Source organism: Alligator sinensis, unplaced genomic scaffold (genome assembly GCF_000455745.1).
Source record: "Alligator sinensis unplaced genomic scaffold, ASM45574v1 scaffold418_2, whole genome shotgun sequence".
In the NCBI taxonomy this organism is placed as follows: Eukaryota; Metazoa; Chordata; order Crocodylia; family Alligatoridae; genus Alligator; species Alligator sinensis.
In genome coordinates this window covers 66829-92301 of record NW_005842682.1, presented here as the reverse complement: position 1 = coordinate 92301, position 25473 = coordinate 66829, and the positions used below count along the sequence as shown (strand labels likewise).

General features: G+C 43.7%; 1 protein-coding gene across 1 annotated transcript in view; it reads left to right on the top strand.

Moving 5' to 3' along the window:
• The window catches only part of HSD17B4 (hydroxysteroid 17-beta dehydrogenase 4), a 124676-nt gene that overhangs the window by 50694 nt on the left and 48509 nt on the right, over positions 1-25473 (top strand). Inside the window, exons 12-17 of the mRNA XM_006033942.3 lie at positions 3172-3281; positions 4565-4801; positions 6629-6680; positions 7610-7681; positions 9699-9802; positions 14395-14460. Coding sequence (XP_006034004.1) covers positions 3172-3281; positions 4565-4801; positions 6629-6680; positions 7610-7681; positions 9699-9802; positions 14395-14460 — 641 coding nt within the window. The remainder of the gene's footprint in view (positions 1-3171; positions 3282-4564; positions 4802-6628; positions 6681-7609; positions 7682-9698; positions 9803-14394; positions 14461-25473) is intronic.

Here is a 25473-nt window from a genome sequence, read left to right as displayed (position 1 = left end):
TGGGTGTCCCCGCTGGCAGAAATGTAAATATGTAAATAGACCTTTGGCTCGCTATGGTTTTTTAGTCTAGAGTGTACGGGCAGGCCTTGCAGGCCATGAGCCCAGGACCATGTCCGTGAGGCCCAGGTGTTCGGGCCAACCTGTACATACTCTTTACTGGCCCCGATTTGTCACCCTCCCTGGAATAAACGCCTCTTAAAAGTCAAAGTCTTTCTTTCTTTCTTTCTTTTTTTATATTGCTCCCACCAGTTTTTTATTTCTGCCTTCATCTTGCGTAGCTTGTCCATGATTGCTCATTGTGCCTAAAGCCCAGCCTGTCTCCAGCAAAATTAGCCATAATCTTCCTTTGCCTCCTATGGCCATGTCCAGATGAGCACGGACGTGCGTTACATGGCACCGCAGACCTGTCTGTGGTGTCACACACCACGTGCAGGCATTCCCCACACTGCTACCTTGCAGCACGGGGTGGGGGTTGACCCTGAGAGATTCTGGTGTCAGAAAACCCAGGATGAAAAAAACAGAGTAGTGCACATGATGGCACCGTGTGTCCCCCAGAACTGGAGGCTGGCCAGCCAGAGCCATTCTTTTGCTGCTGGCCAGGCTTCCTGCTGCGACTGCAGCTGTGGGAGGCCCTCAGGACCTGAAATAAGGCTGCTGAGGCCAGCACAATTGCTGGCCCCAGCTTCCCCTGCCCCACCCAGGTAACCTGCCATGCACCAGCGCACGTGTATCACAGGCATTGGCACAAGTTGTGCTGCTGCTACTTGACCCCGCAGAAACCAGTTCACCCTTGTCTGGACACACCCTATGAGGCTGAAGCCAGGCTGATCTCCAGTATTTGGTAGTAGGGCTGTGCAAAGTTTTGGTCCCTGATTCGATTCAGCGGTGATTCGGCCTAATTTGGTGGCCACATCTCCGAATCCAGATCAAAGCAGGAGACCCTTTAATCTCTCTGAATCGAATTGGAATCCTCTGAATCAATTTGGAGAGATTCAGAAAGATTTGGCGATTTGGACAGAGACACAGCTTTTAAATGATTTTTCTACATACCTCTAGGTGGCAGGGGCCCATGAATGCTGCAATGCTGGGGCACATGGAGTATCCCACACTTCTGGGTCCGCTGGGGGGTGCACGGGAGGCTTCCCCGTACCTCCTCAGCTTGGCGACTGGTGCCTCCTGGGTCTGGGGGGGCACCCAGAATCCCCGACACCAATAGCTGACCTGGTGGGGGGCGGGACCCTGCATGCTCCCTGGCAGACCCGGAACCGCTGAGCATGTGGAGGGCCCCCCCTGCACTCCTGTGGGATGCTTCATCCGTCCCATCACTGCAGCGATCACAAACTGTGCTGGTACCTTGAGGTATGTAGAAAAAACATTCAAAACTGCGTCTATGTCTGAATCGCTGATTCTCCAAATCAGCATCAAATCATCAGATTCGGATTCGGCTGAATTGAATCGGGGACAGTGATCCGAATCAACAAATCAAATCACTGTTCCTGATTTGGGCTGAATCTGAATGGAATAGGGCTTGCTTTGCACACCCCTATTTGGTAGCCTACTTGGGGCCACAGCAGTGCATGGGTGAATTTGGGGCTGCTGAAGACAACATTGGCAGATAAGGATAAGCAGGTCAGGAAACTGAGGCACTTTAGGGGACTATGAGGGCGGAGTGAGATGACTTCAAGGTAATGTGGTGCTGTAAAGAGGAATGATATGGTAGGTAGGAGAATGAGGTAGGGGTGAAGGAAGCCTTTGAATGGATGAGTTGGAAAGAAAGGAGACTGGGTAAATGGGTCAGCTGCCTATTCTGTCTAGTTAGAAGAGAATAAAAAGTCCCTAAGATAGACACTCCCCATGCCCTTGGAGTAGGAATGGTTAAGACACTTCCTCACAAACTGGGAGACCTGGACCATACTTGTGATAGAGAAGTATTGCAGCTCATTGCTGAGTGCACTGCCAGTGTAATTCCATTTCCACATCTCTCTTTGAGGTACAGCACAAAACTCAATTATCAGCTTTCTGATTTTAAGAAGTTAAATGACTCATCTTGTATGTCACCCATATATAATTGAAAGCAGGATCTGATTTTGGCTATTTTGAAACTACCGTACTCTCAAGGAGCTCTTGGTCCTGGCTGTGCCTTGCATGCAGCTGGAACAGAGTCCAGCAACTGACTTGGGGTAGGTGTGGGCAGGAAGAGGGTCTCAGTCCCAGCTGCATTTGAGGTACAGCAGGGACTGGGAACCCCTCAATCAGCTGAAGAGCTCTTGGTCCCGGCTGTGCATGGCCTTTGTGGTTGGGAGCCCCCTCAGCAAATGGGGGTCTTAGCCACGCACGCTGAGCCTTGGGGATCATGGCAGCCATGACCCCCAGGCCTCGGGGAGGAGGGGTTCATGCTGGGCAAGGTGAACCCCTGTGCCTGGGAGCCCTGTCAGCTGATGGGGCTCACAGCTGTAGGGGGAACTGTGCTATACATGCAAATTTAAAGCTCGATAGCAACCACCTATAAAGTTGGCACACACTTTGAGATCCAACTTTATAGCTGGTTGGAGCTTCTTTGCACATATGGCTAGTTATGTGATAGCTACTTTGCACATGTAGCTGGTTAATTGCGCAATACATGGGAAGTGTAGAGGGGCCTTGGAGATGCCTTGCTAGCCATGCAGCTCCCCAGTTTCTTGCCACTTGCCTAGCTCAGCAAACTAAAGGGGTGGAATCTTGTATTAACCCTTTCACAGCTGGAGCTATTGGCTGAGCACTGTAGCTTGTCCCTGAAGCAGCAAGTGAGCTTCTGGTAGTATCTTGATGAGGCTTGTGATGTGGAAACAATTTATTTATAAGAACTAAACTTCTTTATTTATAAAGAACTACTTACAGTTATTACTACTGCCTTTTGATAGGTCTCAACCCTAACCTTGTGTGACATAGTAAGTTGGGCTAGGAGCATAGCGTGGCATCTGAAGAGACAATCTACCCTACCAGGAGGTTCCTGGTGCCATGCTTCCTTTATGCTGTGTGTTATCAAGAGTACTTACTTTGTCACACAATTGGCCATGACTAGAAAAACTTTTTTTTTTTTTGCTGTCTTCTACAAAAACCAAGGTGTTTTTTATTAGGGATCATGTTGTATGTGATAAAATGCAGTATTTGTTTCCTTTTTCTTTATTCCAGAATCAGTAAGCTTACTGAATGATGTTCTGAGTCAAATAGAGTCTGAAGAAGGAGTGTCAGTGAATTCCACAAGCTCCACTGGATCTGTGGCCATTCCAAGCATTGACCATGTAAGTAAATACGTCTCTGCAGGGTGCTCAGCTTGAAGCTATCCAATGTGCTCAAACCAAGAACAAGCTTGTTCTGTGTGCGGTCAGAAAACCTTGACTTTGTTCCTGCCCAGTAAGTCAGTTTTAAGCTGTGGACTGATAACGAATAAGAAACAACTTGAACATACTCCATTCTGCCTTTTTATTGTTTCTTACTGAAGCTGTTACTGAATATATACAATTACCACCTTTCGTACTCTGGAACACATAGGCCCTTTAAAAAGTGTGATGTTTAGAACAAGGTTGAAGACAACATTTTATCAGATATGGTTTCTTACAAAAGGGCTCTTTCTTTAAAATTTTCATGCAGCTATTGTTTTCCCTCTCAGTTTTGGAGGCAGTGAGACTTTTTTTCAATATTAATCATTTCATAAACATTTCTCTTAGGGGCTTTTAATTCTGACTGTACGCTGAGCCATCCCCCGTTACAATATGTAAATATAATATACATTTTTTTTCTCTAGAATACTGCTTAACTTAACTTACAACATGTAGCATTATTTTATTGCCATACAGTTGCTTGCACTGTTATAAGCGTGTTGGCCAAGTCCAGGCAAGTGTTGACATTTGGTTCCCCAGGGAAAAGTAGCAGCAGCACAGGGAATGCCCATGCCATGTGTGCTTTGGCACGTGGCAAGGTGCCTCAGGTGGGGTAGGGGAGGCTGGGGCCAGCACTGGGCTGGCCCCAGATGCCTTACTTCGGGTGCTGAGGGACTCCTGGGGCTGCAGCAGTGGCAACCGGAGCCTGGCCAGTAGCCGGAGCATGGCTCCAGGCAACCTGGTTCCACTTTTGAGTGGCCTGCAGTCCCTGTGTGTGCACTGCTCTGCTTTTCTTTTCCATGGGCTTTTATCCGTGGGATATCTAGGGGTCAAAAAAAAAAAACCCGTGGAAAAACAAAACGGGGCAGCACGTGCGGGTGTTGGGCCCTTGCAGTGTGGAGAACTTCTAAATATGTGGTATGTGGCACTGCAGGTATGTTTGCGGCGCCACATACTGCATGGCTGCGCTCGACTGGATGCATCCATAGTGGCATAGTCTGTCTGTCTCTAACAAGCTGTAGATATACACACACATACTATTTATTCATAAATAAAACGTGGAAAATAAATTCACTACCGTATGAAAAATGTCTTCCCTTTAAAGAGGCAAGAATGCAAGTTGGGGCTCTATAAAGATTGTGTCTGCAAAAGGTAAATGAAACACTATGTAACTTTGAATTGTACCATATTTTTTTGTTTTACAGACCAAATATGTTGGCTACAAGTTGCCTCCTTTGATGTATAAGTATACTCACTTGGAACCTATTTTGTATGCTCTTGGTGTGGGAATGTCAACCAAGGATCCAGATCATCTCAAGTTTCTGTTTGAGGGGAATGAAGAGTTTTGCTGCTTACCCAGCTTTGGAGTTATCCCAGCGCAGGCTTCTATGTTGGATGGTGGACTGACTTCTGTTCCAGGACTTAATATTGATTTTACAAAGGTAGGTAGGAGTTAAATTATTTATTATTTGAATTAACTGCCTGCCAGTGGCTTTATAGATTGATTGACTGTAATTGAAATGTTTTAACACAGGGATGCTCAACCCCTGGTCCACGGGTTGGAACCGGTCCCTGGTCCCACGTCATCAAGGCTGTGGGGCTCCCCACAGGCCATTGTGGTAGATGGGATGTGCAAGGTGCCACAGGGCCCCCAGCCATGATCTTGGCATGCAGAACCTGATCCAGCCTATGGACCAGCCCCATGCCACTCATTTGGCCCATGGGACAGAAAGGTTGAGCACTGTTTTGATACATGCAGATTAATACATGAAGATTTGCCAGTCTCTGTTTTTCTAGAAAAACAAAGCGCTACTCTGATTTTTGGCAAACCTAAGGAAACATCTTCCATTGAAACGAGTTATCTATCTCAGTAGTACCGATTTCCCAAGTACTGTAAGCTGCTGATGAGGGGCACGTACGTGGTGTGCACACAACAGCTGCACTAAAGCAGAATGTCAAAGATGCAGCCCATGTGGAGCCCATGTGACGTGGGCTGTATATGGCATGGGGCCAGTCTGGGGTGTGTCCTTCGTGCGGCACCTACGTTGGACCAGATCTACATGCTGGTCTGGACTGGGCCCATAGATGGTCTGTCCATGCTGGATACAGCTCATAGGGCTGGTTTGGCTCAGGGTCTACATACAGTTCACATCCCAGACCTGTCTTGTGCCCTGCATCCTCATGTGGGGTATACGCTTCATGTGGTGCCTGTGCCAGGCTGGCTCCATGTGCTGGGTCCAGGGCCAGTCTGGATCAGACCCATAGATCAGGCCAGTCGTACATAGGCACCACCTCTAATGTGGGGCTTGGTTCTGCACAGGTTCCAATACAGTACACAGGCTGGAGCTGACGCATGTGCTGCAAGCAATGTGCTCAGCCAGTCCAGGGTGTACGCTGCATGTGGTGCCCACACCAGACAAGTCCCAAGAGCTTGATCTGGCACATGGGTTTCAATGAGTTTGACACCCTAGCACTAAAAGTTTCTGACAGGACATTTTCATTGTTGTTTACTATAATTGAGAAGCTGTGCAACACAAGATGTTAACACAGCAACACAGTTACACCAGCAACACAAGATGTACACAAGCAGTTAAACAAATGGCTTGGTGCCAGGAAGAAATAAGGCTTCAAACTGAGGTTATGGTCACCAGATTTAAAAATGTTGGAAAAATCCACTGAAAATATTTTAATGTTGGTTTTAACTTTGGAGTATCTTAAAATTTCTTTGCTGCTAATTCTCAGGATGTTCTTATCTAGATGTACTTGATAATAATCAAGTAATATTTGATAATTTAATAATTAATAATAATTTGATAATAATTTGATAATAATTTGATAATAATTTGTAATATTTGATGGTTTGTAAAGCTTCTGTAGTTTTCTAAACCTTGCAGTGGATAAATGTGTTGTCACTGGGGGGAATTTAGAGCACCTTGAAACTCAAATGTGTGCAGACTCATTTGTAGAAGCTTGTGTATGTGGATTTTCTTATCAATTATTCTGAAATAACCAACACGTGAGATTCAGCTTGCATTTTTGTAGTATTGGGACACCTGAAAACATGGCTAGAAACTGAAAAAGGAAAAATTTTGCACTTTTTCTTAATGACTTTTTGTATATATATCGATATAGATAGGTATATTTCCATAACTAGAATGTGTGTGTGTGTGTGTGTGTGTGTGTGTGTGTGTTGGGGGGGTAGGTGGGAGGGAAGGGAGCAGTGTAAAGTAATAATGACTGCCACTACAACACTGCTTACTTTTACACAGCTTCTACATGGTGAGCAATATCTGGAGGTGTATAAACCTTTTCCAACCTCAGGTACGTTCTTTAGCTGTTTTATATTAATTTATGATAATTTTTATAATTTTACATATTATTTCCTATGAAATTATGGATGCACTGTTTTACACTGGTGTCTGCTGGAAATAGTACTTCTTTTTTATGAGCACCAAGAGGAACAAGAAATCAGCTGTAACTTGGACTGTAATAAATATAGCTTAAAATGACAGTATGGATTCTTATCCTGTTACATGGATTAGCTTTTAAAACCCCTTTGTCCCTATGGATTTATTGCCTTGTTTTTTATCTTGAGCCCCCTCTACCTCTCAGCACTGCCCTCTCTCCTTCCTTCTACTCTCCCCCATCTTCCCTGTCTTATGTAGTTAAATCACTCCTTATATACCATCTGATGAAGTTAGCTGTTGCTCATGAAAGTTTATACATCTCTGATTCAGTTAGTTGACAGTGGTTCTCAAACTTTTTAGACAAAGCACCCTTCAGAAAATGCTAGCTCTTAGTTTTTTTCATTTAAGTTGGTTGTCTGAACCTTGAAGTTCATAACCATTCCAGGTGTACTTCGCCTTGTAGTAGTCTGTAAAGTCTTAATCCTGCAACAGTTTTCCCTTGTTTTGACCACAGTTCAAGCTGGGGGACTTGTATATAGTCTGTTACAGGATTAGAGTTTTAATATGTATCTTTTTTTTGTTAGTTCTAATGGATAAAATAGGCTATTTTTAAAAAACAAAAATGTCACCAGTGTTGTTTCATAATACATTCTAAATAACTTTTAATGTAAATATTTTGTGGTTCTAATACTTAGCTTATGTAAAATTCCAAAGATGCTTAGATAAGTTATAAATAGCTGGTTAAAACAGGGAGAAGAGGGCTGTAAAAGACATGGTGCATTATTATTTCAACACTTTTGTATATTGCAGTGTATGTGATTTTTCTTTTCCTTTCTCTTTCAGGAGAGTTAACTTCAGAAATGACTATTGCTGATTTTCTTGACAAAGGCTCAGGAGCTGTCATTCTGTTAGATGGTAACCACATTTATAATGTTTTAAAGAAATGCAATAAAAGCTGACAGGCTGAGAATTTAACCTACGCTAACAATAACTCTCAGGCTTGCTCCAGTAAAGGCCAAAACCTTGTTAACATCCTAGTTTCTCTGTTAGGTTGCCGAGAAACAAGTTAATGTGCAGCTGTGTGCTATTATGTGCATGTTGTCATGTGCTTTAGGATAGGTAAAATTATAAAACAGTATTTGTAATTTCAGTTCTTATTTTATTTGGGCAGAGATGGGGCTTCCCATAAATTGAGCAGAACTGGTATTGCAATGCTTGGTCTTATCTGAAGCTGGTTGAGTTGAGCAGTTTCTCTTAACAAACACTGCATGCATACGTGTGTATGCATGAATGCGAGTATATGCTTGTGTATATCTTCCAAGACTACTGCTGACTTGACCTTTATGGACATGAATTCTTTAGTAAAATTATCCTGCAATCCTTTTTCTGTTTTTAAAAAAGGAAACCAGAGTAAGCAAACAATGTCACAGGATCTTTCCACACTTATGTTGGCGATAAGGTTCTTTGACTTTGCTGAAGACCGAATTATGCTTCCTTCTGGTTATGATGTTTCATATTTCACAGGAGGATGGGTTGATGAAAGGCTCTCCTGGGCAAGGAATTTCTCTTGTGTTGAGGCAGCTCTGTGAACATGCAAATTTGGCTCAAAGCCAAATGCTGAAGCAAGGGTGTCAGCTTTCAGGTTTCAAGGTATTGAATTTTGTTTCCTCCTTTTAAAATTACCATCTTCCAACCAGGAAATTTTACAACACCTTTCAGCTCTCCTGTGGGATATGAATTTTCATTTCCACCTAGGAGAAATTTTACAATCTTTGCACTTTCCCATTCCTGAAGAAGGACACGTGTGCCTGAAAGCTTGCAAATAAAGACTTTTTTTTTTTTTTTTGCAAATAACTAGTTGTCTAATAAAAGATACCTCTACCAGGAATTCTGATTCCTTTTGCCTGCAGAACAGCATGGCTACAACCTGTATCCCTGAAACATGAAAGATATCGAAATTAGCCATTTTGAAATGAAAACTTCATAATTTTACAAGAATGAAGCAAAATTCAGCACCTTGAAAGCTGATAACCCCTGCTACATCCTTTTGCTTCAAGTCAAATTTACATGTTCACAGAGCTGCCTCAACATAAGAGAAATTCCTTGCCCACGAGAGCTTTACATCAACCCATCCTCCTATGAAATATGAAATACCAGAAGGAATGCAACATCCTGCTTGCCATCAGACAACTTTGAGGTAAATAGACTGCTCTAACTTTTATCTGAGCCTAATTTGCACAAAATGAACCTTTTCAGTCAGGAGTTCTTACAACACCTTTCAGCTCTCCTGTGAAATACGAGATTTCATTTCCACCAAGGAGAAACTTTACAGTCTTTGCACACTCATATGCCTGAAGAAGGGTGCGTGTGCCTGAAAGCTTGCAAGTAAAGACATATTTTTTTGCAAGTATCTAGTTGGTCTTATAACAGATATCACCTCTACCAAGAGTTCTGATTCCAATATTTCTTTGGGACTGTTATGTATGAGTTTGTCAATGTGTGTTTTTTACACTTGGGTTTCTTAATGGCTTCTAATATGTCACAGTTTATGGAATAATTCCATTGTTTTTAAATAAACAGCTAATGATGTATGAAATGTTGAAATACACATTAAGTTCAGCACTTTGTTTGTTGTCAACCATTGTGTAGCACTGGGAATGTCATCAGCATTTTTACAGCTCTTTTTATTTTAATGCTTTTATTTAAAGAGCGTCTATAATAGCTTAGTTGGAAACAGGGCATTAATCTTCACTACTTAGGAAATGACTTATGATGGTGCAATTCAAAAGGGAGCCTTTTGTCTCCTGTCTTGTGAAGATGAATGCTGCTATCTGTAAAACTGAGCTATTCAGTCTCCAGTACATCTGAGAGTAGTGCATGTTGGGTGTTTTTTAAGAAAAGGAGTCTAGCCTTTTTTGTTGTTGTCTTCTAGTTTATACCTACTGTGGAAAGGATCTATTGTGCTATAACCAGTTCTCGTTGTTTGTTGTTGGAGCTGGAGGTTTTGGGGGAAAACAAACATCTGAAAAGGCCAAGGTAAACTTCAGCTGTATTATTTTGCATAGAAATTAATGGCATCTTTCTCTTTTGCTGATACTAATTTTTTTTCCTTATATTACTATGTTGGTTGGGTATGATCAATAGCAGGTGTAATACATTAGACGACAGGCAAGTGGATTCTGAGGAGCTCTATGTTGACTGTACAGTGCCTGTTGACTCTGGGTTTCCATTACCAGTAGATGGCACTGAGCATGTTTGTGTAAATGTAGCTGGCCTGTCTGCTATTCCAGTATAGTTGCAGAGAAAAAGATTCTGTAGCTTTTTCTCTTCATTTGGTCTGCATGCATATAAAAACTATTTTTAATGAATAGACCAGCATAAACCTCTTTGGGTAACTACATTGCATAATGCTGTGCTGTCCGGAGGAACAGCACTGGTACAGACCAGTATAGCTGCCTTAACATGTGCTCTACATGGGCTAATTAGCTGTGTTTAAAAAAAACAAAAAAACCCCACAAAAAGGGTATATTAGCCTGGACTAAGTACCACACTACCATACCTATTCTGCTCCCAGGATTTGGCTTAGCTTGGTCAGCTTTAACATATGTACCTTTACGTGACACTGTATTCCTCTGAAGGTTTTTATCGCTGTTTATTTTCCTCTTCTGTTTGATTTTAATCCAACTGGCTTTGTATCATGAAGACTTGATTGTCCTCACTGTTGTGTAAAATCTGTGCTTTTTTATTTCATTATATAGCTCTCTCCAACTTGCAGAGGCTTTTCATCCCTGCAGGAAAAACTTAGCCACCATCTATGCTTTAAAAATGGCTTGACCTCACATTAGTAACTTCATTTGCAGAAGTATTCCTTTTGTTGTTGTTCAGGAGCTTGTTTTCACAGATTTATTCCAAAAAGGGATATTATGTGTTATATTTCTTAAGTTATTTTACTTAAAGATCTAGTTTGACTCTCTTTTTAACTGTAATGGCACAAATCAAGCCTTTAATGGCTTTTTAAAGCAGTTATACATCTGAGCACACTAAGTATTCAGTGTGGAAGAATGCAAAACAGTAAATGTAATTGGGATTCTGCAGCATATATAGTCTCTTGATATACAGTTATACATTTATTCAGTGTTTTCTGTGCATTTAGTAGAAGATGGTTAGATAGGAAGTTTCAAATAAGTGATAGTATCTTTGTTTAAAATGGTTTACAGAATGTGCTACTGCTAGAAAAAACCTCTAGATGTAGCTCTTTCTAAATCTTATCTAGCAAGAAAGGGGAGGGATCCTTAGAGAGAGAGAGAGAGTTTGTGTCAGAAGCACAAAGGGGGAGGGAAAAATACAGCATTATTTTTTTCCAAACAATCTCTGTTATTACCTAGAGTGAAATATTTGCATTAGGGGAGGGAGTTGATAAGTGACATGTCATGTCAGAGTGAGGTTTAGTGTGTGTATATAAGTCCAAATGAATGAAGCAGCTACTCATTTGACATGAAAAACATGGCATTTAATTAGAAAAAACCCACCAAGTGCAGTGCCTGAGCTTGATGACTATGCTGATGATCAGAGCCTTGAGGCACCACTATAATACAATAATAAACTTTTTGCAGGCAGTGTACTGTAAAAATTAATTTTGGTGGATTATAATATGAAGCTTTTGCCTCCATAGTCCTAAATAGATTGTTTCTGAGATGGCTGCAAGAAGCAAACTGACCAGCAGAGCTTGCTTTTTTACTTGAGCTTGTGTTCCATTGTATACAAGCTTCCTAATATCAAGGTCAAATCTTGAGATGCCCCAAAGGTAACCATGACGTGACAGGGGAGCTGGAGCATCTTAGTATAACATGCTCATAAACTGAAGTTTGAAGAATTACTCTTGTTATGCATGAGGCAGAGTATTTCAGTGTCTTCTTGACAAATGGAAAGCTGTAAGCCCTGTTTCAGAGAGCCCACCTGTATACTGATACCAGCATTAGTCAACATTTCTGGCATTAGTCAACATTTCTGGATTTCTCATCTAAAATAGGGCTTGTGGCAAAAACACAAGCTCACCAGGAACTAAGTTGAACTCATCTAGGCCAAAAGCTATAGTCTAAAATTGTAATGCTTTCTGGTTTAGGAAGCAGACTTCTTTCATTTTATTCTAATATTGACATTAGTAACATTAATTTCATATTAACATGATGTTAGCTTCATGACTCCTTGACATGCTAACTGAATGGATATTTTTGTGGTCTTTGTTTCAGTTTAATGAAACAAATGTTTTCTCTGTGGCTGCTGATGAACAATTAAAGGCATGATGGGATATGATCTTGGATTCCAACAGTCATACCTTCTGCCATATCACATGTGTATGGCAGGAGGCATGATAGTGGAATTGTTGATTTGGTTCCCAACTGGCCCTACTTCTGGTGCCTGGATGGTAGTGATCCTGGGTTTCCCCTGTACTGGCAGGTAGCAAGCCAGGTGCCTGGTGCATCCCTAGCTGGGAATGCCAGTCAGCTGATCAGCATTCCCTGCCCTGGGAGAGCACCAGAGCCTTTGAAGGCTGGTTGGAGCTGGTCACAAGTTCAATTCCAGTTGCAATAGGACCCAGCCACAAAGTTATTACACATTTTATGTAATGATTTTGTGGCTTATTCCCTGTTTCATTGCACCATTAATTACATGAATTTGCAGCCAGGTTACTGTTTAAGATGTGATTAACTGGTTAATTATGTCTTGACTGTAATGTCTGCTAGATGCTTACAAGATGTTTTAATACAGTGGTTTCCAACCTTTTTTTTTACCACGGCCTGGTGGGAGCAAGACAGGGTGTGCGGAGCTGGCCGCTTCCTTCCTGGGGCTCCTCCGCCGCTTGGCTTTAACCCCAGAAGCTCAGATGTGACCCCGGAAGCCGCTCAGCCAGGCGGATGGACCTGGATCCAAGTGGGGGGCTTGTGCCGTGACCCTGCAGCCAACCTACTGTGGCCTGGTGTTTGGGGATCTCTGCTTTAATATAAAGGGAAATAGAACAAACAAAGAATATAACTCAAATTGCTTGAATGATTTCTAATTTATTTTAATCCAGTTCCTATGATTTTTGCTCCAAGCAGCATGAAGGATTGGAGATGAGGAGAACTCCCCAAAAGGAATATTATACTTAAAGTTCTTGGGGTGCAGTTGTGTTAAGGGTGGGCTCAGCTATTGGTAGTTTAAGGGGATGTTTAAGTGTAAGGGGATGTATTTTTAGTAGTTGTAGAATACTGAAATACTGGCTTATATGTTTTTTTCTAAACTCTGCTTTTGATTTGTTGATCATTTTGCAAGCATGGTGCTCTCGCATGGCTAGGAGCTGCAATTAGCTGATTCGAGTCCCCAGCCAGGAGAGTTCAGTGGAAGCTTTGGCTCTGATGTGCTTCACCGACTGGGAGCACCTGTCAGCTGATTGTGGTTCCCAGCCAGGGAGTGCATGGACCCGAACTTGCTACTTGCCAGTGTAGAGGCGCCCCGGCAGTTTGGCGCAATGGGTCCGATGCTCGATCCCATAATCATGCCTCCTGCCATGAGTGTCTGGCGTGGCAGGGGGTGCAATTGTTGAGATTGCACTTCAGATCCCATCGCACCTTTTAATTTAACACCTGTCAGCAGCCTTAAGAACATAACATGTTCTGTGTGCTTACAATTATCAGTTCTCTCTCTTAGTCAGCTTCAAGGCTGGTTCTAGCACATCTTTATTTGAATAAAGTCAGATTCATTCTCTTCTCTTCTCTTCTCTTCTTATTGGTTCTTTAAATAAACTATTTATGTAGCTGAAATTTTAACTGGTTGTAGTATTTTGTCATCTTTAAAAATCAGTCATTTGAGATGAACTCTGACAGCTTGTTGTGTGGAGTTTACAATCTTCATAAAAGCTGCAGATTGTAGGAAGAGGACCTTTTTTCAAGAGAGAGAGTTAAAAATACAGCCTGTAATTGGAAGGACAAAGAATGTTTCTAAGCCTCTGGACTTCTTTATTAACATAAGGTTCAGAGCAATTCATATAATGCACAATGTTTATATTTTGTTAAGCTTTTGTTTTTAAGGTAGCATTTCAATAACTTTTGGCCCATAAATGAAACCAAAAATACTAACCTTGGTTTATATATTCTGCAAAGCCATGATAGGTAACTTTTTAGCATGTTACCAGTTCTTCTTTCTTCGGCGTTTTTTGGCAATTTGAAGGAAACTTCTTTAATTAGTATGTTGTAGTTATTACCTAAATCTAATGCTTCTGGATCAATAATCTCTTTTTAACTTGATTAGTTGCCTTCAAATTGTTATTGGAGCAGATGTATTTGCATATAATTCTTTATATTGCATTATTCTTACTGCTTTTGAAAATCAGAGTCCTGGTATTTGTTTGGGCTGTTTTCACTTTGGGCTGTTTCTTGTTTTATTTTTGTTTTGTTTTTAAAGGCAGTATAATTGCACTGTGACAGTATGGCAAAAATTTATTTTTATTGTATATAGAAAAAAAACCTAGAAATAGACTGTTGCTTTACAGTCTTGTGGCTCTTTCTTTTCTTTTTTTAATAAAAAACCCGGATGAAAAACACCCTTAAAATTGCCTTGAAGTAGTAACATCATTCCTTTTTTCCTTCCAGGTAACTGTGAACCCACCTAACCGACCACCTGATGCTGTTTTTTCTGATGTCACAACAGTTGATCAGGTAAAATTTTCCTTTTTAAAGAAGGGAAAGATTTCTTTTAAGTTTTCACTTGGAGAAAGTCCTACCATGGTTCCTCTTCAGTTTTAATGAATTCTATATTTGAACTAAAGTAAATAATGCAAGTAGGTATCATAAGCACATATTACATTTTTGTCCAATATGTCCCTTGCTTTTGTAAGGGCACTACATTACTAACATGCATTTATATTGTTGTAAAATTACTGTCAGGGAAGCTAAAATAATTAGCATGTCATACAAGATTTACCAAAAATAATAGCAAAATCAGAATTCTAAAAAACTGCACAAAGGCATGATGAGATGCAGTGATAATGCTCGACAAAATATAGATGAGTAACAACCTGCAATATTATTTCTGTATTTTGCAAATACACCCATCATAATCTCAGGTTGTCTATACAAAAATATAAAAGTAAAACATGGAACCTAACACATTGACAAACATTTGCTCAGTCACACTTCCCTTTAACAATACCCAAAATCCCAATACTTCATATACATCCATTTCTGATAGCAATATCCATAGTAAATGCACAGGTCTTGCATAGACCCCAGAAGTGAACAAATTCAGACTGTTAAGAAGCAGATTCTAGCACTACCAGCACTCCCATTTATGTCTCATAACAAAGAGGGTTAAAAGTTCCAAAAGTGACAAGGAATTCTGACTCCTAGATGTTTACTGACTTTCAGTGGAATTATAAACTCAGAAAAACTAAATGCTCAAAGGGGACTTAAGCTCAGCATTGCTGTAGCTAACACCCAAGTTCTGTGCCAGTTTCTAAAATTCATAGACCATTTTGGTGCCCCAGCTCTTAAACATGCAAATACATCAAGATTCTCATGCTGGATCAGTTCAAGCATCCATCTAGCCCAACATCTTGTCTCCGGCAATGGCAAGTAATAGAGTTTGAGAGTTCGGACAAGTGTAAGGTAATCCATTTCCCTTGTCATTGGGCTTGCATCCCTGACTATTGTGACTAATTTCCCCTGATAGCCTGTCTGGTATGAATTTGTCCAGTCTGTCTTTTTGAACCCAGTTACATTTTCTAGAGAATCTTGTGACAGTGAGTTCCAAGAGTTAATTTTAGACTGTTTAGAAACAAAACTTTAAGTTTTTGTTCTAAATTAGCTGCCTAGTCATTTCATTGGATATTCTCTAGTTCTTTGTGTTATGAGACGCAATGAATAACCATCCTCTGGTCATCATTGTATAGACTTCTGCAATTTGTCTGTCTCCCAAAATTAAAACTCCCAGACTTTGGTATCTCCACATATGGAAGCTGTTTCATACACCTAATCACCTTTGCTGCCCTTTCTTATACTTGTTATCATTTTGCTATATCCTTTTTGACACTTACACCTTTTAAAAATTTCTCCTCTATGTGACCTGCCCACAGTCACAAAAGTAGTCAGTGTGCAGCAGGGGGATTTTTTTTTGGATTTAATATATGTTGTATATAAAATATAAACCTACAAATAGATAGACTGACATCCCTGCCATAAGACTGTTCTTTCCCATTCACCTGCTACAGATTTCCTGTACCCTTGACAAACTCAGAAACAGCACAAAGACTTTACATGAACATTTATTCAAGATCTTGGTGTCTTACATAAAATCCAGTTTCCTGTTTAAGGTCACCTTTAGAAAGCACTGATCTAATACTGAGTATTAAAAAAAAAAAAAAAAAAAAAAAGTAGATAAAAAGACTCTTCCCACAGGATCAGAAGATGCCGGGGTCTTAGGTTGCTTGTGTGAGAGAGAGAGAGTTGTGTTTGTCTAGCGCTTTCAGGAGAGGAGCAGAAAATCGTTAGTTTAACTAATGTGGCGGTATCTCCATAAATCATGCCAGAAGTGCCTCCCGTAGCACCTGCCTTTATATGTTTCATTTTGAGGCTTGCCTCCCTTAGTCTCTGGTCTGATTTGCCAGAGGTTTTAAATATGCTGCGGTTTTTCCCTGGTGATCAGTGGCAAACAGCATGGCCAGTGGGGCCCCTCCACCAATTGGGAGTGATGGAGGCAAGTGGTAAAATGAAAAACATTAAAGGAACTGATGCAGGGGGTCACTTCCAGTGCAATTTATGGAACTCCCTACTAATGAGCTCTTCAGTTTTGGCCAATCATTGCACCCTTGTAACTATCAGACTTTGCCCTTTTATCCCTTCTGGAGTGGAATTTTACGATTTCCCTGCCTGTTCCCTATCTCTACCTGGCCCTGACTTACAGTACGCTGTATATTCACCATAGTAAATGATCTAATTGTAGTGTTTTGGATTGGGGGTCAATGATCAGTGGTGCATACAGTAGCCAGACAACTTACCTAAACTAAAGTGGTGTTTCTTTTTTTAACAGTGGAGCAAAGAAGAACATAAGAGGAAAAAACATTTTGAAACAATTAATGGAATGCATGAATCTTCCTCATCTTGTGGTGGCTGCTGTAGGAAGGCCTTGCTACTGCTGATATTTATATCACTCTGACCAGCTCCCCAAGAACCTCCTTCCCCTCTGAGAAAGTCACAGTTTATCAGGCCAGAGGTCCTTTGTCATCTTAACTGCTAGGTGTTTTGGCCCTGCTGGGTTTTTTTGTTTTGTTTTTTTTTTTAAAAAGAAGAATGGTTTGGTGGGCTCAACCCATGTTGAGTCAACCTCCTCGGGGCCAATGGCTTTCCCATCATGTAACAAGACTCGGATATCTTATCTAGAATCATTATTTCACTTCCTTTGTTTCAATAACCAGGCGAGCATACAATATTAACAAGAATCCCCTCCCTCCCACCCCCCACAATGACCCATTTGAGGTTTTTCTGACCTCGGCGGACTGAATAACTTCAGTGGGAATTGCCCTAGATCCCAAATTAGCAACTGCACTATGCATGGAGCATAAATAAGCTTTCACCAGTTTACTATGTAGAACATATTCTGTTTGTTCTGTAGGATGATATAAATAACGTTGTTGAGGGCCGAGTTTGGGGGGGGGGCTGGGGGAAGATTGCAGCTGCTTAATTACATGCAGATACGAAAAATTTCGCTTCAATTTCTAGATTTAACTTTAAAAAAAAGACTTGACCCTGAATGCTGACAGACTATTAACATTCAAATTGTCTTACTATATTTCTTTATGAACAGAGCCCTGCAGTACTCTGCAAAGGGATGCAAAAGAGAAAGAGTGGCCTGGGTATCTTTCCCAAAGAAGTTAATTGAAACATTTTGTTGTCCATTCCTGGCAGGATCCATTGTTAGGGCTTTTAAAAACTAATGGTCAATGGCATCAGGTTGTTGTCAGGCCATGCATCTGTGGTAACTGATTTAAAATGTTAAAATTACAGTTATTACGTGGCTTGGTAGAATTGGAAGACAGTACAGGGCTTTCCACATGGTAGCTATGTAGGTACATAGTGGATGTACTTTAACACATTTAAATTGTGCAGTTAGTCATGCAGCCTGTATGAGCCTGGGATTGTCATGCTATGGTAAGAAGGGAGACAGACCCCTGCACATGATGAGCATGTTGGTACAGAGTTGTAAAGTGTTAAGGCATTTTTATGACGATTTCTTAGCCTGTGGATTACAATTGCTGGGGTGGGGAGTATTCAGTATCATGAGCAGTCTTTGCAAGAGTCTGTAATATAAGGAGGGATGGTGGGTTCACTCTTGTTTTTGGCAGGTGGTCCCAGCCAGTTCCACATATTGGCCATTGCCAATAACATGCTTGATGTAGATGTCCCGTGACCATCTGATAGTGTCAGTTAACATGTGGTGCCTCATCAGCTTTGAGTGGCGCTGGGATACTCTGCGGGCTCTTGGGATGTGCTCACTGCTTACGTCCCAAGTTACTAGTGCCCCAATGGTCAGTGCCTGTACTGTTATGCTGGGGCCTTCAGCATCTAGTCCTGTATGGCCTGGTGGCAGAGTTGTAGTGTGTAGGATGTGGGGCAGAGTGTTGCTCTTAATAGCCATATCTCTGGCATCTCCTGTCTTGGTGATTAGGAGATGGCACCATTGAGCAGGAAGTAGTCAAAATGGGTATGGTGGATGAAATGCCAGTATGTGAAGTGAGTGAAGATCCCACGAGGCATTAAGTGGTTGCTGGTGCCCCCGTCAGACTTTGACCTGATCAGATTTTGCCTTCAGGTTGTGCGGGCCGGGAGCGGTCCGAGGCCCTTTTTTCGCGCGGCGGGCTGTGGCCAGCAGCCCGGACACGCTGGGTCGGGGAAGGCAGGCGGCACGCTAGAATTGGGCATGGACGCTTAATGGTTGATTTAAGATTATTTACTTACACAGTAGATGGTCACGGTGCAGGCTGGAAAACTTCCAGGAAAACTTCGCTTAAGTCCCAGTTTAAGGACTTGGACAGAGCTCTGGATTCACTCACACGAAGTTTGCTAGGCTCCGTGGAACTTTGCGCGCAGGGAAAGGGTACGTCGAGGATTGCGCTCGGCGACGGGGAGAGGCAAGAGGCTGATCAGACCCCTGTAGCCTTCTTGAAATACACGCTGGGTCCAATAGGCTCCGCAGCGCTTAGAGATCTTCACAAGACATGAAGTCTCCTCCTCCTGATGTTCGTGGAGTCCTCCAACTTGGGCGGAAACCACTCAAGCCTCTTATACGGCTAGCAAGCCAATCGCTAGCCGCCACGTAGGAATAATTTAGAACTGACCAATAGTGGGGCACGAATCTGAATACAGATGGCGGGAACTCCTTGCAACATGCATCTCCTTTCTGCAGCTAAGAAATGCACCCTGCAAAGAAAGCTACAAGTGGCGGGAAATAATTCAGCAGTGCCAAAGCGCACACAAACAAAAATCACACCCTTGGGTTGTGACACAGGTCACTGATGTCCTCTGTCCATATGGAGTCCTTCAGGATCATGTGGTAACTGTCCTACATCTATATCTGTTCCAAAGAGAAGGACAATCAAGAAGATCATAATTAAACAGGCAAGAAAAAGACTTTGCAGTCTACCTAACGCCTTAGTTACATTGTCATGGCCTTCTAAATTGCCTCCAGACTTGTGTCACAAATTGTGTAAATGTTCCTTGTTTTCCTTCTAAATTGCGCAGAAATGCACGCTGCTATGAAGAGCTAATGGCTTTTTTTATTAGTACTTTTTTGTCTGTTTTATTACGTTAATGCATATGAATGCACACGTGGTAATACTTTTCCGGCCTTCTCTCAATCTGCAATTTGAGCATTACTTTATTACGTTTATTCCCATAAATCTTTGAGTAAAATGGAGTTTTTGACAGAAGATCAAAAAAGTCCAGCAAGTGTTTGACTATTAGCAGTTTAACAAGAAATGAATCCTTCAATTTCTACCCCAGAGGGGAAATTTAATGTAGTTAGAGAGTCTGAGTATCATCTACTTACTCTTGTTCTGCCAATTGTCAAATTGATGTCTTAAATTAATGAATGAAAACAGATTCCGCTAAATGATTAACCAGGCAGATAAGATATGCAATCTGTGATCCACATCTCATTAGATTTCTCTCCTTTTCACCCTTTTTCCTAACCACATTTGCTCGCTTCTTGGAAACCTTTCTCACTGGGGAGCAATATAAAATAAGCAGGAGTGAATGGCAAATTACGCAGAAAAAAGAAAATGGCTAGGTGATATTGCCCAAGGGTTTCTGGGTAAAATATAAGCGGATTTTTTTTCGTGGTACTGTGTTTTGGTGTCTGGCTGCTTCAGATATGAACTCATTTCTTTCTTCTCTTTGGAAAAGGGGATGGAAGTGAAATAAGCTTTTAATTAACTTTGGTAGTAGAAATAATATTCTGAATTTACAGTGATGGGAGTAAGGATTGTAAATAATAAATATGAGAAGAGATTTTTCAGAAATACCTCTTCAGCAGTTGTAAAGAAATCAGTTTTATTGCCTTATGTTCCTCTCCCACTTGCTCCCCTTTCCTTTTCAGCTGCTGACATTGCTCACTTAAATGAGGCACCTAAACCAACTGCAAGGAGAAGATGAAGTACTGTTGATTACTGTAATGCCAAATAACTGCATGCATTTCTTCAGTAAAATACCTGACTTTGGAAATAACAGGTTACCCTATCTACAATTGTATTTGCATGCCCTTAGAGCAAAGTCCAGCCTGGGGGCTGGATTGGGCCCACGGCAGACTCCATTTCCCAGTAGCCCTTGCCTGCGTCACTGTGGGCTGTTTTCACAGAGACCACAGTAGTGGCAGTGCCGTGACAGCATGGGGTAAGGGTTTCCATGGGGACTGGCCCTGGCAGCAATGGCAAGGTGTGCAGCTGGCAGTGACAGTGTGGTCCGAAGCCATGGCAGAGCGGCAGTCTGCTGCCCGCACACCTCAGGCAGAGGATCATGGCTCTGCCTCAGCTCCAGACTACGCTGTCACCACTGCAGGATCCCAGCCCTGGCACTAGAGCAGTTCCCTTCCATTGCATGCCTTCCAGCACTTTTGGGGCTGGTGTCCACGGAAATCCCAGCCCTACGCTGTCATGGCACTGTCACTACTGGGGTCTCCATAGAAATCGGCCTCAGTGATGTGGACAGGGGCTCCCGGGAAATGGAGTCTGGCTGCCTGATCCACCCCTGCCTTGGAGTAAAGAGCTCCATAATTCTGTATGGTGAGTTAACCATGAATATTCTGTGTTCGTTCTATCTAGGGAATATACTGATGTTTGTGAGGCCACTGTATTAGAACTATTTTAGCTAGAAAATGCAAAATCTACTACTGCTGTTCCATCCTGGCAAGATGGTACATCATGCTGTCAGTTGGGAACTAGATGGAAAGGCCTTGTAGTTAAAGCATAGAACCAAGAGTCAGCCAAGCTATTGACTCACTATAACCAAGAGATCTGTGGGCTTCTGTGGATAGCTTTCGTTGGCCTATCACGACTGGCACTGGACTGCAGTATAATGTGTCTTTAATATGTTTAAGGAGCAACTTAGGAAGCCTCTACATACTTTATTTCTAGTCCAAGACAAATATCCTCTGGGGGATGTCAACATCGGTCTCCTTAATTTTATGAAGTCTTTTTGGACCACTGTATAAATGCTCAATATATAGCACTTTCCAATCAGTGTGGTATTTTAGCAGCCTGATATGTCTGTATAGAGCAGGGGTCAGCAACCCCCGGCATGTATGCTGAGTACGGCACGCAAGGACATTTTGCTCAGCACGCCACTGCCAGCCTGGGCTCTAGGCAGCTGCTGCCAGCCACAAAGCCCAGACTGCTCCCAGCAGGCAGCTGGGCAACTGCAAGCCCTGCTGCAAGTAGATTGAGGTCTGTGGTAGGCAGCAGCTACCCAGAGCCTGGGCCGGCTGCAGACATGAGCTCCAGCATTAACTCTATACCGGTGGGTGCATGTGTGCCTCGGAGCAAGCGATGAGGGAGGGGCCTGAGGCAGTGCAACCCTGACCTCTCCCCTGCTGCCGGCACAGAGCTGATGACTAGGCTCCTGAGCCTGGCGCAGCTTTTTGTAGCCAGCCTGGGCTCTGGGTAGCAGTAGCAAGCAGCGGGCAGGCTGCAAACAGCTGCGCCAGGCTCCACAGCCCCGGCATCAGCTCCATACTGGTGGTGACTGCATGTGTACCTCAGAGCAGACAGCGGGAAGGCTGTGCTGCTTCAGGCCCTATCTCCACTGTCTGCTCTGAGGCACGTGTGCACCTGCTGGTATGGAGCTGATACCAGAGCCTGGAGCAGCTGTTTTCAGCCTGCTGGCTGCCACTGCCCCAGGCTCTGGTATCTGCTGCCAAACATGGAGCCCGGTCTGCTTGCAGCAGGGCTTGCAGTTGAGCCCGCCTAACTCCCATCTGCTCCGAGCCCAGCCCTGGCCCAGACCCACCACCTGGATGAGACTGACACTGCCCCTTGCCAGGAGCACTGCACCTTGTGTGGGCTTAGCTGTGCAGGATGGGTAAATGGTTGGGCTGATGGGCAGGCTCTGGGCCTTGGCCAGCTGTGCTGCAGCCTAGGGGCTGGCTCCCCGAGGAAGCAGAGGGGCTGTGGCGGGACCAGGGCATTGTTAGGCCGGACTTTTTCCAGTGGCCCAGGAGCCCGGCTCCATGTGCCTGTGCAGCTGGTTCTGTGTGTTTGTCTGCCTATGTCTGGTTCTGGATGTGTGTGTGTGTGCACACATCTGTTCTGGGTGTGTTCTGGTTCTCTGTGTTTGTGCACATGGTTCTGTGTGTGTGTGTGTGTGTGCATGTCTGTTTTTTTTCCTCTCTCTCTCTATCACTGCAACATGCTCAACAAAAAAGGAATACACAACAACAAAGGCAACACTTATGATTATTAAATATACTAATATGCAGTGCGTCCTGCCATGTACTCCCCTGCCCTCATTTTGTTTTTATTGCATGCCGGCACTCCGCCACCTTCCAAGGTGGACATTGTGGTTTTTTCGGCACTCTGGCCAAAAAACGTTGCCTACCCCTGGTATAGAGTAAGAGTGACCTCCATGTCCTTTCTGGCTGAACTGTCATACATAATGTTGGGGCAAGTTGTTGCTGAAACTGTGGAACAATTTTACTGATAAGGTGATGTCAGAATTCCACTTACACCAATAGATCACTTTGCCAGTGGATGGCTTCATAATTTCTGTCAGCTGTTGGCATATATTTATCTGTAACACAAATATTTATTAATCCTATTGGAATAATGTAATTTAATGAAGATTAGAGTTCCAGTCTTTTGTGAGCCAAAGTCTGGGCAGATGAAGTTGTTTATAATTCTCACCAGGGCATTGCATGTAGCCATCACCTGATCATTTATTGTTCTATTCCTTTTGCTAGTTAAGGGGCACGTCTACATGAGATGCTTTACCACACAGTTGAGTAATTGACTTCGGTAAAATGTCACTGTTTACACGTGGAGATGCTTACTGCGTAGTAAATTAGCCAACTGCACGGTTAATTTGCTACCTGCAAATAGCAAATTAACCATGCTATAATTACTGTGCAGTAGCCTATGTGTAGACATGGACCAGAAGCAAATTTGCTTTTGGGCAGCAGGGGTCAGGAGAACAACCCCCTTCCCCAGGAACTGCCTGCTCTATGGAACCCGGCTGGGACAATGTCTCCTTGCCCTGGCAGCAGGCAGCTCCTGGCCCTGGTTCTGTGATCAGAGTTGGAGCTGGGAGATGCTGGGGTGAGCTCCTGGCTGGGACAGTGTCCCCCTGCCCCAGGAACAGGCAGCTCCCAGCCCTGCCTCTGCAATTGGAGCAGGGTCTGAGAGAGTGCTCCGTGCTGTTGGGAGCTGCCTACTGTTATGGGTGGGGTCCAATGGTGGGGCCCGGCCAGGACAATGTTCCTGTGTCCCAGCAGGCAGCTCCTACCCCTGGCTCTGTATCATCTTGCTCTGCTACCAGGCAGCTCTCGATGGGCAGGGAGCAGTCTTCTAGCTGCTGCTCCAGTTGTGGAACTGGGGCCAGGAGCTGCCTGCTGCCAGGACAGGAAGACATTGTTCCGCACCCCACTGTCTGGAGCCCACCCCAACAGCAGGCAGCTCCCAGGAGCAGGACGCAATGTCCCAGCCCCAGCTCTGATCACGGAGCTGGGGCCTTGCCCAGCCCAGAACTGGGCTGGGACCTGCCCCAGACCAGGACAGTTCCCAGATAGCCCTGGGCTACGCCAGAAGTCTGTACGTGCAGCCCAGAGCTGGCTGCAACTGGCAGAGCTCTCCTGGCCCCATGTTCCCTGCCAGCTCTCAGACTAGCACTAGGGGGAGCCTGGAGCTCCCCATAGCTCCTGCAGGGCAGGGTAGAACAAGTCAGGAGCAGCTGTGTACTAGGCTGCTCCCATTGGAAATGAATCTCCTCCCATGAAGGAGGATGTGTAGACGTACTTCCCTGTAGGCTTTACTGCACCTACTTCAAATCACTGGTATGTGTGAACGCATCCGGTGTTAGTTAATTAATTAGTTTTTTCAATTGTTTGCAACATTTAAATCAAACCGGGGACATAATGCTATGTATGGTTTGAAATTCATGTACAGTATTTGTTTTGTTACAGAAGAGCGAATTTTGAAATTAAACACTTTTAAAATGTTGCTACAAAAAGAAAATGAGTGCATGTTAAGTATTTAAAGTCCAATATATTACTGGGCTAAAAGTTCAGTAAAAAAAGCAAAAACAATACTCATCTTCAAAAATGTTGTAGTATCAGATTAACAGGGATCTGGGCTTTCCATTCGCCATGGAAAAACATGGTAAAACCTGGATTTATTCATTTTTAAGGAGAAAAACCTGGATATTCTCCTTCAAAGGAGAAAAACCTGGAAAATGGTGGGTTTCCCTTGCAGGCTGGCAGAGTTCAAGCCTGTAGGGGGATGTGGGGAGCAGAAGGAGGGCTGTCAGGCAGGGAGCACCATATGCATGCACGCATGTATATTCATATGGCCACCGAACAGGTTGGAGAGCAGCTCCCACAGGTAAGTCTGCTGGCAGGGGGTGGGGTGGAGGTGGGAATTGAGGTCCCCTGTAGGGAGGGAGTTGGGCAGGGCTGGGGCTGCTGCCCCACTGGGGCAGCGTGTGGGGCCCGGGGCCAGAATGCATGGTCGCAGGGCCTGGGTGGAGAGTAAGATGGGGTTGTGGCATGGGCCCAATTGTCCAGGGGTTGCGGGAGGGTGGGGGGAAGAGGGCTGGCTCCCTGCCACTCTACATACTCCTGGGAGGGAATGGGGAGCATGTACCCCCCCAGATTTGTGTGCATGGTGGGGGCGGGCTGCCCACTGTGGACCCTGCTGCCCTCCACAGCCCAGCAGGCAGATCCCAGTGTGCTGGGGCAGGGCATGGTAGGGAAGCTCGGTGCTGCCGCCACAAGCCACATGCTACCATGATGCTACCATGGCAACGGGTGGTAGCGTAAAGTTATCTACCTTGCTGCTGCTGGTTGGGCAAGGGGCACTTAGCCATGGGGGCATGGAGCTCCCAGCAGCAGCATTGAGCTTCCCCTCCTGGCTCCACTCCCCTGCTGCACAGGGTCCCACCTGCTGAGCTGTGGAGGTCCCAGAGGGAGGGCAA